At 45.6% G+C, this 15,931-nt stretch overlaps 1 protein-coding gene across 2 annotated transcripts in view; it reads left to right on the top strand.

The window, feature by feature from the left end:
* cd276 (CD276 molecule) overlaps positions 1–6,514 on the top strand; it is a 381,432-nt gene extending 374,918 nt beyond the window's left edge. Inside the window, exon 8 of one of the 2 annotated variants that reach the window (XM_070865080.1) lies at positions 1,506–6,514. In XM_070865080.1, coding sequence (XP_070721181.1) covers positions 1,506–1,525 — 20 coding nt within the window. In that variant the 3' untranslated portion in view covers positions 1,526–6,514. Of the gene's footprint in view, positions 1–1,502 lie in introns of both variants that reach the window. The other variant, XM_070865078.1, reaches the window with a different exon arrangement.
* The last annotated feature ends 9,417 nt before the right edge of the window (positions 6,515–15,931 follow it).

Raw genomic sequence — 15,931 nt, 5'->3', positions numbered from 1 at the left:
GTTGTTACGACGGCTTTTGAAATGAATTCTTAGAATGTGGTCGTTCATGGGTCATTAAGGACCTTCAAGAATTTAAAAGCTGTGTCCAGTTTGTGGCACCAGGCAAGACGAGAGAAGAAGGCTCCAGAGCAGCAGTGTGGGCTAATGAGGTGCGATCTGTGTATCTGGCTGTCCGTTTTACCACCCGCTCGATATTCTCCTCTGTTGACTTCAACAGAACCGAAAATCGGGCGGGGTGTAAAACGAGCGACTAATTCGCGCTCCCGCCCCAGACCAGTTACACCCCCTGGATCTGTTCAGTTCCCCACGCACTGAGTGATAATTTGCTCCATTCAAATACTGTTTGAAAGGACTTGCATTTATATAGCTCCTTCCACATCCAAAAGCTACCGAATTACCTTTGAAGTGTAGTCACTGTGGTTGGGAAAAAGCGGCAGCCAGTTTGTGTAGAGCAAGGTCCCACAAGCAGCAATGAGATGAATCTGTTTTGGTGGTGTTAAAGAAAGAAAGATTTGCACTTATATAAGCAATGTATTTACAAAAAAAAATTCTCAAAACATTGGAACATGATATTGAATTTTTCCCAATAAAAGAAGAAGACTTACATTTATATAGCACCTTTCATAACCACTGGACATCTCAAAGCGCTTTACAGCCAATGAAGTACTTTTGAAGTGTAGTCACTGTTGTAATGTGGGAAATGTGGCAGCCAATTTGCGCACAGCAAGCTCCTACAAACAGCAACGTGATAATGACCAGATAATCTGTTTTTGTTTGTTTTGTTGATTGAGGGATAAGTATTGGCCGGGACACCGGGGATAACTATTCCGCTCTACTTCGGATTTGGCCATGGGATCTTTTACCTCCACTTGAGGGGCTTCGGTTTAACGTCTCATCTGAAAGATACTCCCTCAGCACTGCACTAGAGTTTCAGCCTAGATTTATGTGCTCAAGTCCTTGGAGTGGAACTTGAACCCACAACCTTCTGTCTCAGAGGTGAATGTTCTACCCACTGAGCCACGGTGAACACTATTAGATAAGGACATTGTAGAAGTCCCCTGCTCCTCTTCAAATAGTCGTGGGATACTTTAACATCCACCTAAACTGGTGGACGAGGTCTCGGTTCAGCATCTCATTCGAAAGAAGGCACCTCTACCAATGCAGCGCCCCTTGAGTGGTGAGGTGTTGCACTGGAGTGTCAGCTTCGATTTAAGTGCTCACGTCCACGGAGCGGGACTTGAACCCATAACCTTCCGACTCCAGGGCGAGAGTGCTACCCACTGAGCCACGCCGAGACAATGGGAACGCGAGCATTCCTCGGCTCACTAATGAAGGCGTTAAATAAGTGGACCCGTGCCTCAGCCAGAATAACCGGCAAAGTGATTTTGTTTGAATGTGTTGACGCTGTTTGGCACCTGCAGTGCACAGTGCGATCCACCCCCACCTGAGCAGCTTCTGATCAAATCACCCACCTCTTTTTTTGTTTCTCTTTCTCCTTTCAGCAGAAGAGGAAGTACTTGAATGACAAGAGAGAAAACCGGTGTCGAGCCAAGAGCCATTCCACACAAGTGCTTCACCGTTTGCTGCCGTACTAACAGTTGCAACCATTGCATATAACCCAACCGAGCAGGACTAAGGCGTGGGACTAACTGAGCAAGCCAGGCCCGAGTGGCGCAGCTGCGTTAAGCTAAATTCTTGTTCTTTTTCCGTGTTTAACCAGACTGTTTGTTCCTGCAGCCTGGGAATTGCTACAGATGTCCGTGTTTGAAAGCTAATATGATGTTCGAAATTGCGCATGTGGCTAATTGCGTTCTGTATGGATTTAGCCAAACGGTTGGGCTTCTCTGTCCGGCTCAGTCCCCGAAGGACAGCGTTTCTTGTTGAGAATGTAAAACAGTATGAAGCTGAGTGTAATTTTTCAACTGGGAGGTATTGTTGTCTGTCGAATTGAATTGTCATTTTTTTGGCTAGTGTGCCTTTATTGCTGTTGAATATAGAGATGTACACAGAAGCAGCTGTTGGCTTTCCATAAAACATCACTGCTCCGTTTGCAATCATAATTAGTCATTCCAGTTGTTGAGTAACAGCTATCTTGGCTGCCACTGTCTTGGAAAACCTTCCTATATCTTTAATCTCTACTTTGGCACGCTTCTTATGGTAATGTAGGTGAGTGGTGGAGACTTTGGGCCGGATTTTCGGCAGGTTTGCGACCGGGTTTTAGCCGCAGTTTGGCCCCTCCGCGGCGGAATCCCGGTCGGCGGGATCCTCGGGCACCTCTTTGCGGCGGTGCTTCCACGTACCGCCGGGGGGAGGTGCGCCAACGTGCAACGGCACAGATTGCGTTTGCGTCGTACTTTCGGCTCTCTCCCGACCCGTACGCCGCGCCCAGAATAGCGACAGGTCAAACCTGTTGGTGCAGCCCTGCCAGCAGCGGTAAGTATGAAAACCTGCAAAAAATGGTAAGGTAAAGTTTTTATTTTTTAATTATCTTTCAGCGATTTAGTAGGTAAGGCTTTTGTAAATGTTTTTTGAATTTTTGTTTCTTTAAGCTTTTTGCAATTTTTGTTGTTTTTCCGCCCTCCCAAGGCCTCTCTCGCAGCGCTACCGGCCCCAGAATAAAGTTGCCGAAACTCGCTGTTTGCGCCGCGAATCGTCGTACAACGCCGATTTTACCGACGTAAAGGCCAAAAGTTAGGCCTAAAAATGGTAGCGCAGCGAAAACGGTAATTTTGGCATAAATCTACCGTTTTCGCTGAAAACCGAAAATCTACCACAATCAACGGAAGTTAACACAATTCAGTCAGTGGCCCAATTCTCTGATTGGGTGCTCTTGGCGAGGGGGGTTGGTATTCATAAGAACATAAGAATTAGGAGCAGGAGTCGGCCATTTGGCCCCTCGAGCCTGCTCCGCCATTCAATAAGATCATGGCTGATCTGATCTTGGCCTCAACTCCACTTCCCCGCCCGCTCCCCATCACCCTTGACTCCTTTATCGCTCAAAGATCTGTCTACCTCTACCTTAAATATATTCAATGACCCAGCCTCCGTAGCTCTCTGGGGCAGAGAATGTCAAAGATTCTCGCCCCTCCGAGAGAAGAAATTCCTCCTCATCTCCGTTTTAAATGGGCGACCCCTTATTCTGAAACTATGCCCGCTAGTTCTAGATTCCCCCAGGAGGGGAAACATCCTCTCTGCATCTACCCTGTCGAGCCCCCTCAGAATCTTACACAGTTCAATAAGATCACCTCTCATTCTTCTAAACTCCAATGAGTATAGGCCCAACTTACTCAACCTTTTTTCATAAGACAACCCCTTCATCTCAGGAATCAACCGAGTGAACCTTCGCTGAATTCATGATATTGCAGACCCGTAACCCCTTATTTTCCATCCATTAATTAAATGGACGGAAAATCAGAGGCTGCCGGCCCTTATTTTCCTGGGTAGCACTCCTTGCACGCACTGCTTCTCTGCAAGAGCGCCCGATTGGGGTAAGCCACGCAGCGTTGAATACAATGGGTTTGCATCACAAGGCAACAGCTGGTCAGGGGATCGGGTGACACACTCGACTGCAGATCCCCCTTGCTTCTCCAAACCTTGGGGACAAACTTGGTGAAGGTGAAGTCCAAGGGCCGCCAATGGCCACCGAGAGACCGGGCGGGAAATTGATGAAAAATAATTTAAAAGTTGGGCCGGCGGTAAACGAGCGACGTGTACCGTCGAACTGGGCGGGAGCTCCCAATCTCGGCAGCAAAGGCGCTTGCCGCCAAGGATGGAGTCAGGCCCATGGAAGGTCAAAGATGTTCAAATAAAAATGATTGGATTAAAAAAAAAAAAAATACCCGCAAGACCTTCAGGGGAACCCATTAAAAGGTAAGTCGCTGTGAAAGCAGTTTATTAAAAAGTTCGCTAACTTTTTTTTTTCAGTTTTTTAAACTTACCTCGGGGGTTAGACCAGCCTCCTCGCGGGGGTCCTTCCCCCTGCTGGCGCCAACTCCCGCCCGCTCCAATCTGGCATCTCGGCAGGCGGGAGGTCACTTGCACCACTCGGCCGTCTGCTGACGTCAGCGGGCGGCTCCCGGTGGTTCTCCCCTCCCGCCCGCTCCAGACCTGGCAAACTGGCACTAGGCGCAACCCGGAGAGGAATGTCGGTGGATCTCGGCGGCAGTGGGCAGTAAGGCCATCAATTTCGGCCGCCTTGTGATTTGCTTCTGGCCCACTAGTATCTACGCCATCCCCTCGTCGGGTGCAGTGATAAGAAGCCTTAGCTTCCAAAATTTGGCTCATATGATTGGAGCGGGCCATCCGATCCTTTCTCTCGTGATGCCCACCTCAGTCAAAAACATTTTTTTTTTGAAGTGATCAATTTTCAACTTTACACTTCTGACAAGGAGCCTTGCCCTTCTGTGGCAGACACTGGAAATTCAGGTGTAAACAGTACCATTTTACGTGGGATTACATCAGATATACGGCACAGAAACAGACCATTCGGCCCAACCAGTCCATGCCGGCGTTTATGCTCCACTCGAGCCTCCTCCCGTCTTTCCCCATCTAAATCTATCAGCATAACCCTCTATTCCCTTCTCCCTCACACCCTTGTCTAGTGTCCCCTTTAAATGCCTCTACACTATTCGCTTCAACCACTCCCTGCGGTAGCAAGTTCCACATTCTCACCACTCTCTGGGTAAAGAAGTTTCTTCTGAATTCCCTCTTTGATTTCTTATATCTTATATCAATAGCCTCTACTTTTGCTCTTCCCCACAAGTGGAAAAATTCTGTGTCTACTCTTATCAAAACCTTTCATGATTTTAAAGACCTCTATTAGGTCACCCCTCAGTCTTCTCTTTCCAACAGTAAAATGACCCAGCCTGTTCATCCTTTCCTGACAGATGTACTCTCGCATTTCTGATATCACCCTTGTAAATCTGCTCTGCACCCTCTCCAGTGCCTCTAGATCCTTTTTATAAAATGGTGACCAGAACTGTACGCAGTACTCCAAATGTGGTCTGTACAGTGTTATTTTCTAATCAGCAATTTAAATGGACAGAACATTTGTGCACAACAGGTAATCGAATTTCTCATATCTGCCACAGGTATAGAAACATAGAAAATAGGTGCAGGAGTAGGCCATTCGGCCCTTTGAGCATGCACCACCATTCAATATGATCATGGCTGATCATGCAACTTCAGTACCCTATTCCTGTTTTCTCTCCATACCCCTTGATCCTTTTAGCCATAAGGGCCACATCTAACTCCCTTTAGGAGTAGGCTGCTGCCACGACCACAGTCACAAGGCTGCCCCTTAAGTTAAACCCAGGACTCCCACCTGTATATTTGATACCGAGCACCACAGGTTGCAGTCCGCTACCAAGACGTAACCCACGCTGAATCTCAGCTGACCTCGGTCCACTGCTCCAGCTTCAGCCTTGCCAATTCGGATGGTGCCTGAATCTCTGTGTTGCTGCTGTCCGACAGACCCCAGGCGGGCCCCACAGCAAGTTCCGAAACATACTCATTCGAACAAACCGAGATCACTTGACACTGTAAAACAAGCTTCAAATGACTCTTTGCAAATGTACATGTAAATAATGGGCAAAGGAATTGCATATGAAAGGGTTGTGTGTCTGTACGCTAATATTCACACAGCATGATCACACAAGGCCAAAGTGTATCAAATCTAAGTAGTTAAGTGATTTCCAACTTCAGTAGAAACATAGAAACATAGAAAAATAGGTGCAGGAGTAGGCCATTCGGCCCTTCGAGCCTACACCGCCATTCAATGAGTTCATGGCTGAACATGCAACTTCAGTACCCCATTCCTGCTATAGAAACATAGAAAAAATTACATGCCACAAATTCTGGCAGCAGTGTGAGCTTTTATTCGAGTGATGGAGAGAAGTAATACACCTGGTTTATATTGTAGTTAGAAAAAGTTAGGAGTGTGCTATAGGCAATTAACTCTTCTCCAGGTTCAACTGATGTCTACGGCAGTGAACGCAAAACTCAGACAATGTAGCAATGTTGCCTCAAGTCCATAATGGTTACTGTCTGGAGATGCTCCTCTCTGTGTGCTATTCATATAGTATATGCAGAAGTGCTGTTAGTTTACAAGATTGGTAGTGGAGTTGGGTAGTAAATTTTGGAGGACAGGTACTTAGAGCTGCACCACATGAATCATACTGCACTGCCATTGTACCATGTGACCTGTGCCATTGCACCATGTGCCATTGTATCATGTGACCTGTACCATAGTGCCATTGTACCATTTGACCTGTACCATGGTACATGTGACCTGTACCATTGTACCGTGTGACATGTGCCATTGCACCATGTGACCTGTACCATTGTACCATATGACCTGTACCTTGTACCGTGTGACCTGTACCATTGTACCATGTGACCTGTATTGCAGTGCTTTTGTACTACATGACTCATTGTTTTACTATGACCCTTTATTTCACTGAATGTTGTAATTAAATAATGATTAGGTAATTGAAAATACAGTTTAAAAATTACAGAAGTCTAATAAACAACAGCGAGCAGTAATCATTTCTAGGATGCTTTAAAAAAAATCTTTCTTGGAATTGGACTTGAGAGGGCATCTGATCCATGGCTGTCCAATTGTCAACCCAATATTATCGTATTCAGTCAAGGTCCAGGATGATAATAGTCCCACCGAGCTGGCCCAAGATCAAGTTATCAGACTGAAAATGGGGCCTGGGTTATGAACTGGGTTACACACTGCCCTGTTGCCTCTGGGACTTTAGTTTGAATTGAGCCTGGACTAATGGGATGAGGTTTTTATTATTTTCTGTTGGATGTTGGGTTAGGTTCTAAGTGGGCAGCCACAGTTCAGGCCCTAATTTCAAAACTGCTTGTAATTCACCAATCAGTTAGGGCAGTGCTGTGCAAAATACAGCCCACGGGCCATATCCGGCCTGCCAGGTCATTCTATCCGGCCGCTGGATGGGACAGAAATAGAACGTGAGCTGGAGCTCGAGTTAGACATTCATCTATCCACCTTCACTCCTCATACGTCAGAGACGGACCCGAAGTGCAGCCAAGGAAAAACCATAGTACTACTTCATTCAAATTAATAATTCGCAAAAGTGATTCTCCCTGGCCCAATCTTAAAAGGATCCGTTCCCTCACTCTGGGCCACAATGGCAGACATCCGTACCCAGAATGCACTGCATCCTCGAATATGCCCTATCCATTTTAGAATGGAGTCATGGCTGCTCATCGCCACAACTCTTTTACCGAAGCTACATCTTTCCTCTCCCGGTATACAGAGTACGACGGCAGGGGCGTTTCCATCTGGTACCAATTGGGACGGCATTAGTAATCTTTGCAGAGGGGCATAAGGATGACTGAGGTGGGGAATTGATGCTGACACAGGCACCAAAGAGGGTACAGTTCTATCTCACAGCACTGATTTACAGAGACCAGAAGATACCACCACATTATGAACTTTTATCTTTGATTCATTTCTAGGCAGTATCCAATACATGTGTCTCATCGCTGAGAGCATGCAGAAACCAAGCGCAGGCAGTGGAAAGAGCATGCGGCAAACCAGTCCCACCCACCCCTTCCCTCAACGACTGTCTGTTCCACCTATGACAGAGACTGTAATTCCTGTATTTGACTGTTCAGCTACCTAAGAACTCAATTTTAGAATGGAAGCAAGTCTTCCTCGATTCCGAGGGACTGCCTATGATGATGATGTACGATAGCTTCTGACTACTATCTGAATTTATGTTTATGTAATGTTCCCTCAATTTTTTTTCGCACGATCCCTTTAAGTTTGCTGCGCGGCCTGGCCACGATGCAGCCGCGCGTGCACAGTATCTCTTCCTGCAGCAGGAGCCGGGGAGCGGCCTGCGCGGGACCGTGCGCCTGTTGTGAGATGGTGCAACCACGCGCCTTCGGGGGAACATTGGTGGGAAGCCCTCAACAGCTCACCGAAACTTGCTAAGTGGCCCTCCAGCCCAAATAATTGCTCTCGACTGAGTTTGAGGCTGCACAAAGGTGGCTCATATGAGAAATAGCGCTGACACAGGAGGAGCTGTTCCTCTGAGGATTGAGGGCTAGCTCTACTCCCAGAGTAGTGGAACGTTGGGATTTGACCATGTTGTGCCTGACCTGGGAGAGCTGACACAGGGTACAAAAGTAGAATAATATTATTGTCTCCTCTGCTGGCTTCCCCCACCTTGATGGACATAATATCTTGCTTGCAGTAAGTTATCATTAGTGCCGCCAGTGTATATTGAAGAAGATACTGTAACATGAAGATTAAGGGATTGGCAGCCAAACTTAATAATGAATGATGTTCTGTAATTTCTGAGCCCAGAACTGGATTAGCATTACTTCAAAATGGACAGGAAGGCAAGCTCTTTCCCCTTATCATCAGAGTTTGCCCTCTCATGGGAACATTGCTGACAGAAGTACAATTGTTTCTCTGTGCTTTAAACTGTTGACTCAAATAACAAGACTAAAGGAAAAGCAGTTCATAGAATGATACAGCACAGAAGGAGGCTATTTCGCTCATCATGCCTGTTCAATTAGTCCCACTCCCCTGCAATGTGTTTCCCTTCAAATATTTATCCAATTCTTTTTGAAAGTTACTATTGAATCTGCTTCCACTGCCCTTCAGGCAGCGCGTTCCAGATCGTAACAACTCGCTGCGTAAAAATGTTTTCCCTCATGTTGCCTCTAGTGCTTTTGCCAATTACTTTAAACCTCTGTCCTCTGGTTATCGATCCTTCTGCCAGTAGAAACAGTTTCTGCTTATTCACTCTTGTCAAAACCTTTTCATGATTTTGAACACCTCTTATCAAATCTCCTAACCTTCTCCGCTGTAAGGAGAACAACCCCAGCCTCCCCACATAACAGAAGTCCCTCATCTCGAGTACCTTCTACATATCGGATTCGAAATAAGGGCATTTAACTTGAAACACTGAGAAACAAAGACTTGGATTTATATAGCGCCTTTCACGACCACCGGATGTCTCAAAGGACTTTATAGCCAATGAAGTACTTTTGAAATGTAGTCACTGTTGTAATGTGGGAAATGCGGCAGCCAATTTGCGCACAAGCAAGCTCCCACAAACAGCAATGTGATAATGACCAGGTAAATTTTTGAATGTTGATTGAGGGATAAATATTGACCAGGACACCGGGGATAACTCCCCTGCTCTTCTTCATAATAGTGCCATGGGATCTTTTACGTCCACCTGAGAGAGCAGATGGAGCTTCGGTTTAACAACTCATCTGAAAGATGGCACCTTCGACAGTGCAGCGCTCCCTCAGCGCTGCACTGGAGTGTCAGCCTAGATTTACGTGCTCAAATCTCTGGAGGGTGACTTGAACCCACAACCTTCTGACTCAGAGGCAAGAGTGCTACCCACTGAGCCACAGCTGACCCTCGAAAACACATGAGAAGCTTGCACATCCTCAGTAATGTGCCTTCCATTTTGACTGTTATGAAAGCAGAGAGGGCATTTCACCCTCCCCCGCAGTGATGGCCACTTCCAAATCAAGGGCTGCCCACCTGTGATTTTTCCAGGGTGCACTGCCTGTGCAACCTGCTCCATGCTTGGATTGCCAGCTCACAGAATCACGCCTCGAATTCCAAAGTTTAGGTGAGTGTCATCATCACTTTGGGAATCATTGAGCTCTGCCCAGTGTGAAATATTTACAATTTCATGTTGATCGCTTCATATGGGTTAGACTTTCCACTTCATATGGCCCACCTATCGCCCAAAATGGACCTCTATCGCCCATTTTGAGCAAAAAGTGGAAACTCGGCCCAAAACATCGCCGGAAAAACAGGTGCCTAAGTTTCCACTTTGATCGCCAAGATGATCGCCAAAATGATAGCCCACACAAGGCCCATCCCAAGTTTCAGCACCTAGCATACACTTCGCTGGGCCGATGTAAGGCCCAAAACAGTGCTGAGAAATAGTTGCTTTTTCTGGGCCGAAGAGAAGGATAATGGGCACTACGGACGCCATTTTGAACTTCAGAGGCAGGGTGGAGGATTAGTTGTGAGTTATTTAGAGAGTTAATTTAAAGATAATTGTACTCCAAATATTGGAACAGGGAATATAAAGAGGTATTATCAAGTTATTTTCAGAAAAAAGGTTTTATATGTTGAAATTATTTTGTAAATAGCTTTTACATAGTGAAGTTATTTACTGATATTGTTGGGGCCTATCAAACTGACTGGTATACAGCATAGAGAGTGCAGAGTACAGTGATTAGAGAGTATAGAGTAGAGAGATTATTAAAATTAATTAAAGTAATTATTGATAGTTATCTTGGGGCCTAAGCTTTCCCTGCCTTTAATTGCAACTGCTCACACACTGGTTACTGAAAGGATCAATCGAAGAGGTGGCACAGTAATGTGTAGACGGAGACGAAGACAGAGGAAGAGACCGTACAGCCAACGAAGGTACTAAGAAAAGCTAACTTGTCTGAAAATGCTTGGCTCAGGAGGCTGTGGTTCTGGAAGGAGGTCATCGATGAGATATGTCAACTAGTCAAGGGTGATCTGCTGCCTTCCAGCACCATCAGAACGTACTGTCGGTTGAGGTGAAGGTTACTGCTGCCCTAGCCTTCTACGCATCGGGATCTTTTCAGGCTTCAGCGGTTGACATCTGCCATATCTCTCAGCACACTATGCACTGCTGTATTTAGCAGGTGATTGAAGCCCTTTACACTCGTGGATGGACTTCATAAGCTTCACAATGACCAGGGAGGCACAGACCGAGAGGGCTTTGGGTTTCTCGAGAATAGCAGACTTCCCCAAGGTGCAGGGAACAATAGACTACATGCACATTGCCCTCAAAGCACCCTTAAAGAACGCGGAGGTTTTTCGTAACAGAAAGGGATTCCACTCACTAAAAGTGGATATTCAAATGTTGATTTACAGTTAGGGTTAATTAAAAGTTTCATTTGCGTGGGGTTTCCTTGTTGTCTTGCCTGCACTGGCCTATCATCGGAATTTGTGCTTAGCTTAAATAAAGTTTAAGTTTAAGTAAAGTACTGATATCATAAAAGAATAAACAAATATGGATGAACAACTGTAAATTTGATAACTAATGTAACTTAGAGAGAAGACACAAAATTAGTTGAATTAAAGACTTTTTTTATTAACAAAGATAGAAAAAGAATTTTTAATAAACTATCTAACAACACCCACCCTCCAACCTCCCGCACCAACCCTCCCTTCCCTCAAATCCCCAAAACGTTAACAATTAACAAAATAAGAATTAACAGTTAAACATTGAACATTGAACATGAAACTTTTGAAAACCACTTCTCCCTCCCTACCTGCAGCCACGTTTCCCTCCAGGTCCTGTCCCACCCCGTGTTCGTACCCCACCCACCCGTTTTGGTCTACGCAGACCGACACAAAGTCGTCGTGCAGTGTGTGACGGCAGGTGACAGATTGGAAGCAGAAGCCTGAGGCTCCACTTCCGAGTCAGGAGGAACTGTGTCCTCCATATTCGCTTGCGTGCTCGGGGTCTCGCTACGAGCTGACACGACACCTTCGGGTGCAGCGCCGTGTCCAGCCAGCATGCGGTAGGGCATTGGTTGCGGCTGTCTGCTGCTGAATGACCTCCAATGTCTCCAGTGCAGTCTGTGCTTGCTCAGAAGACCAGTTGGAGAAGTTTGTGCCAAACTCGCTCCAGGTTGCTGGAAACTGGCTCCAGTTCACGGAGAACTGGCTCCAGTTTGCAGAGAAACACGCGAAACCCTGGATAAGGTCGCGACCAATCGCAACCGTCTCCCTGCACGGGGATAATAAGCTCTCCGTCTGGCCCTCCATGATAGGCGATTGCTCACCCCGCTGACCGGACCTCCGTGGGGTCGGTGTTTGCAACATTATGCATCTTGGCGTCACCACCTGCTCACCGCTTGGTCCCGGTGCATCATCCATCTCAAAAGAGATGGCCGCAGGTTGTTCCGCACCTCCCCCCCCACAAAAACAATTTCATCGTCTTCCTCCTCCTCCTCCTCCTCTTGCTCTTGCTCAACATGAGTCAGCAGTTCCTCCTCTTCCTCCTGCGAGGTATTTGAAGGCTCGGGAGTAGTGGATGTCTCCACTGACTCTACGGATACTTGACCTTAGAAAGATGAACGAAATTTCTAAACAACTTACAACAATACATATCAATATTTCAATAACCCAAAGCATTAGAATACTTTTCAAAACCCCATTATGCACAAGGGTTCACCAGGGCTAACATGGCCTCATTCGTAGATCAAGAGTACATCAAAATTATTGCATTATAATTGCATAACATTACATGCGTAACTACGATATTTTTAGTATGTATTCAATAATGTTTGACACAGTGCACAGTTCCCATTACTCACGAGACTCAAGAATGGGTTCGGCCACACCACGGATTGTGACTGAACGGCTTTCAGGCCCCACCAAGGCCACCGCAAGCTCCTCGTATTGATTCAGTATATGGACCGTAGCGGAGCTGCCACCTGTCCTCCTTTGCTCTGAACAGTTGATAGATATCTTTTTCTGTAAATAATAAGATAACATTGCACGGTATAAGCTAATGGACTTGGCAATAAACATTTAAGACTGACAGATTTAAATGTTCAGTTAAAAATTAGCATTGCATTGCATATGAATAATTTTTCATACTATAAGATTCAACTTAGTGTTAGGGTGCATAAATTAATTCCCAATTTAATTATTTTATACTATAAAGAAATGACATTGAAGATTCTCATTAAAATTTACAAACATCATTTAAATAATACATATGTATGATTTTAAATATTAAATGCAACTCTTACGGAACTGGTCTGGAGTCCGCACTTCGTTTGATACCAATGTTATACATCGGCATTCTCACACTATATTCTCCGATATGCATGAGGTGGAGGTATCCTATGCCCACCCTGTGTCAAGTCCTCCCACCTTGTACTCACAATATTTACGAGAGCCTCGTTGGCCTCCTCGCTAAAGGGTTTGGCCCTTCTCCTTTCACTTTCTCCCTGCATTTCCATTATTTTGTATATATTGCAGTATCTCAAACTAAAATACTGTTAAATATATAATATTAATTTTAATGATTTGAAATTCAAAAAAAAATCAAAAGATTTATCAGATTTGTCAGTTTTTATGTTTAAATATAAGCACTAACCACATAAACACACAAGCCTCTCTCCTTCTCTCTCTCTCTGACCCTCCCTGTGCTTCTGAGCATGTGCGATGACCCCTGACCTCTCAAAACGCGGCCAAAAAAATCAACCACAAAAGAAAATCCCACACATGCGCACAATAGTGTTGCTAGGGAAGCTTTTATTTTCTATGACTTCCGTTTGACTTCCGTTTGCTTTGGGTGATCGTGAATTTGCCGAAAAATCAGATCACCCATTTGACATCACCAGGGTAAGGCCGAGTGGAAAAACGCAAAAAAAAAAATGGGCGATGTGCAAGGCCGAGACGTCCCACATTGCTGGAACATGGCCCATTTTTTTGGACCTTAGCCACCTATTGGAAAGTCTAGCACATAATGTTGGTGCATGTGTTGAAGTAAAATGGCAAATTCAGTGAGGCTGATTTCCTGCAGTGGGGTGCGGGCCAGGGATTTGGGATGCAGTGTTCTTCACCTATCTCTGACCCAGGCTCTGCTCTAGGAGTATGGCCTTGTCGAATTTGCCCTTATTTTATCCTCCTGTAAAGACAAACTATTTTGTTTATGGTTTTATTTTTCTTACCTGGTCATCTATCAGGGAGAGTGAAATGTGTCACCGTTCCATACTGCCATAAAAAATTTATCCAGGCATTGCAGCGTCCAGATAATCGAGGTTCCACTGAAGATGCACTGGGACGTAACCTTTCTGTCTTGGTTTGCCTTGCATCATTTTGACATCCAAACGTGAAGTCGATTCTTTGATCCGGCCTTCCTGCTCATAGAAACATAGAAACATAGAAAATAGGTGCAGGAGTAGGCCATTCGGCCCTTCTAGCCTGCACCGCCATTCAATGAGTTCATGGCTGAACATTCAACTTCAGTACCCCATTCCTGCTTTCTCGCCATACCCCTTGATCCCCCTAGCAGTAAGGACCTCATCTAACTCCTTTTTGAATATATTTAGTGAATTGGCCTCAACAACTTTCTGTGGTAGAGAATTCCACAGGTTCACCACTCTCTGGGTGAAGAAGTTCCTCCGCATCTCGGTCCTAAATGGCTTACCCCTTATCCTTAGACTGTGACCCCTGGTTCTGGACTTCCCCAACATTGGGAACATTCTTCCTGCATCTAACCTGTCTAACCCCGTCAGAATTTTATATGTTTCTATGAGGTCCCCTCTCATTCTTCTGAACTCCAGTGAATACAAGCCCAGTTGATCCAGTCTTTCTTGATAGGTCAGTCCCGCCATCCCGGGAATCAGTCTGGTGAACCTTCGCTGCACTCCCTCAATAGCAAGAATGTCCTTCCTCAGGTTAGGAGACCAAAACTGTACACAATACTCCAGGTGTGGCCTCACCAATGCCCTGTACAACTGTAGCAACACCTCCCTGCCCCTGTACTCAAATCCCCTTGCTATGAAGGCCAACATGCCATTTGCTTTCTTAACCGCCTGCTGCACCTGCATGCCAACCTTCAATGACTGATGTACCATGACACCCAGGTCTCTTTGCACCTCCCCTTTTCCTAATCTGTCACCATTCAGATAATAGTCTGTCTCTCTGTTTTTACCACCAAAGTGGATAACCTCACATTTATCCACATTATACTTCATCTGCCATGCATTTGCCCACTCACCTAACCTATCCAAGTCGCTCTGCAGCCTCACAGCATCCTCCTCGCAGCTCACACTGCCACCCAACTTAGTGTCATCCGCAAATTTGGAGATACTACATTTAATCCCCTCATCTAAATCATTAATGTACAGTGTAAACAGCTGGGGCCCCAGCACAGAACCTTGCGGTACCCCACTAGTCACTGCCTGCCATTCTGAAAAGTACCCATTTACTCCTACTCTTTGCTTCCTGTCTGACAACCAGTTCTCAATCCATGTCAGTACACTACCCCCAATCCCATGTGCTCTAACTTTGCACATCAATCTCTTGTGTGGGACCTTGTCGAACGCCTTCTGAAAGTCCAAATATACCACATCAACTGGTTCTCCCTTATCCACTCTACTGGAAACATCCTCAAAAAATTCCAGAAGATTTGTCAAGCATGATTTCCCTTTCACAAATCCATGCTGACTTGGACCTATCATGTCACCTCTTTCCAAATGCACTGCTATGACATCCTTAATAATTGATTCCATCATTTTACCCACTACCGATGTCAGGCTGACCGGTCTATAATTCCCTGTTTTCTCTCTCCCTCCTTTTTTAAAAAGTGGGGTTACATTGGCTACCCTCCACTCCATAGGAACTGATCCAGAGTCAATGGAATGTTGGAAAATGACTGTCAACGCATCCACTATTTCCAAGGCCACCTCCTTAAGTACTCTGGAATGCAGTCCATCAGGCCCTGGGGATTTATCGGCCTTCAATCCCATCAATTTCCCCAACACAATTTCCCGGCTAATAAGGATTTCCCTCAGTTCCTCCTCCTTACTAGATCCCCCGACCCCTTTTATAACCGGAAGGTTGTTCGTGTCCTCCTTCGTGAATACCGAACCAAAGTACTTGTTCAATTGGTCCGCCATTTCTTTGTTCCCCGTTATGACTTCCCCTGATTCTGACTGCAGGGGACCTACATTTGTCTTTATGAGGGGCACTGGTCGTGATGCCATGGATGCGTAGCCGTAGATTTATATTGATGGAAATCCCAGGAGGGGAACTTATAGACATAAGAACATAACATAAGAACATAAGAATTAGGAACAGGAGTAGGCCATCTAGCCCCTCGAGCCTGCTCCGCCATTCAACAAGATC

The sequence above is a fragment of the Pristiophorus japonicus genome, chromosome 21 (assembly GCF_044704955.1).
Source record: "Pristiophorus japonicus isolate sPriJap1 chromosome 21, sPriJap1.hap1, whole genome shotgun sequence".
Classification (NCBI taxonomy): domain Eukaryota; kingdom Metazoa; phylum Chordata; class Chondrichthyes; family Pristiophoridae; genus Pristiophorus; species Pristiophorus japonicus.
This window is presented reverse-complemented; position numbering and strand designations above follow the sequence as displayed.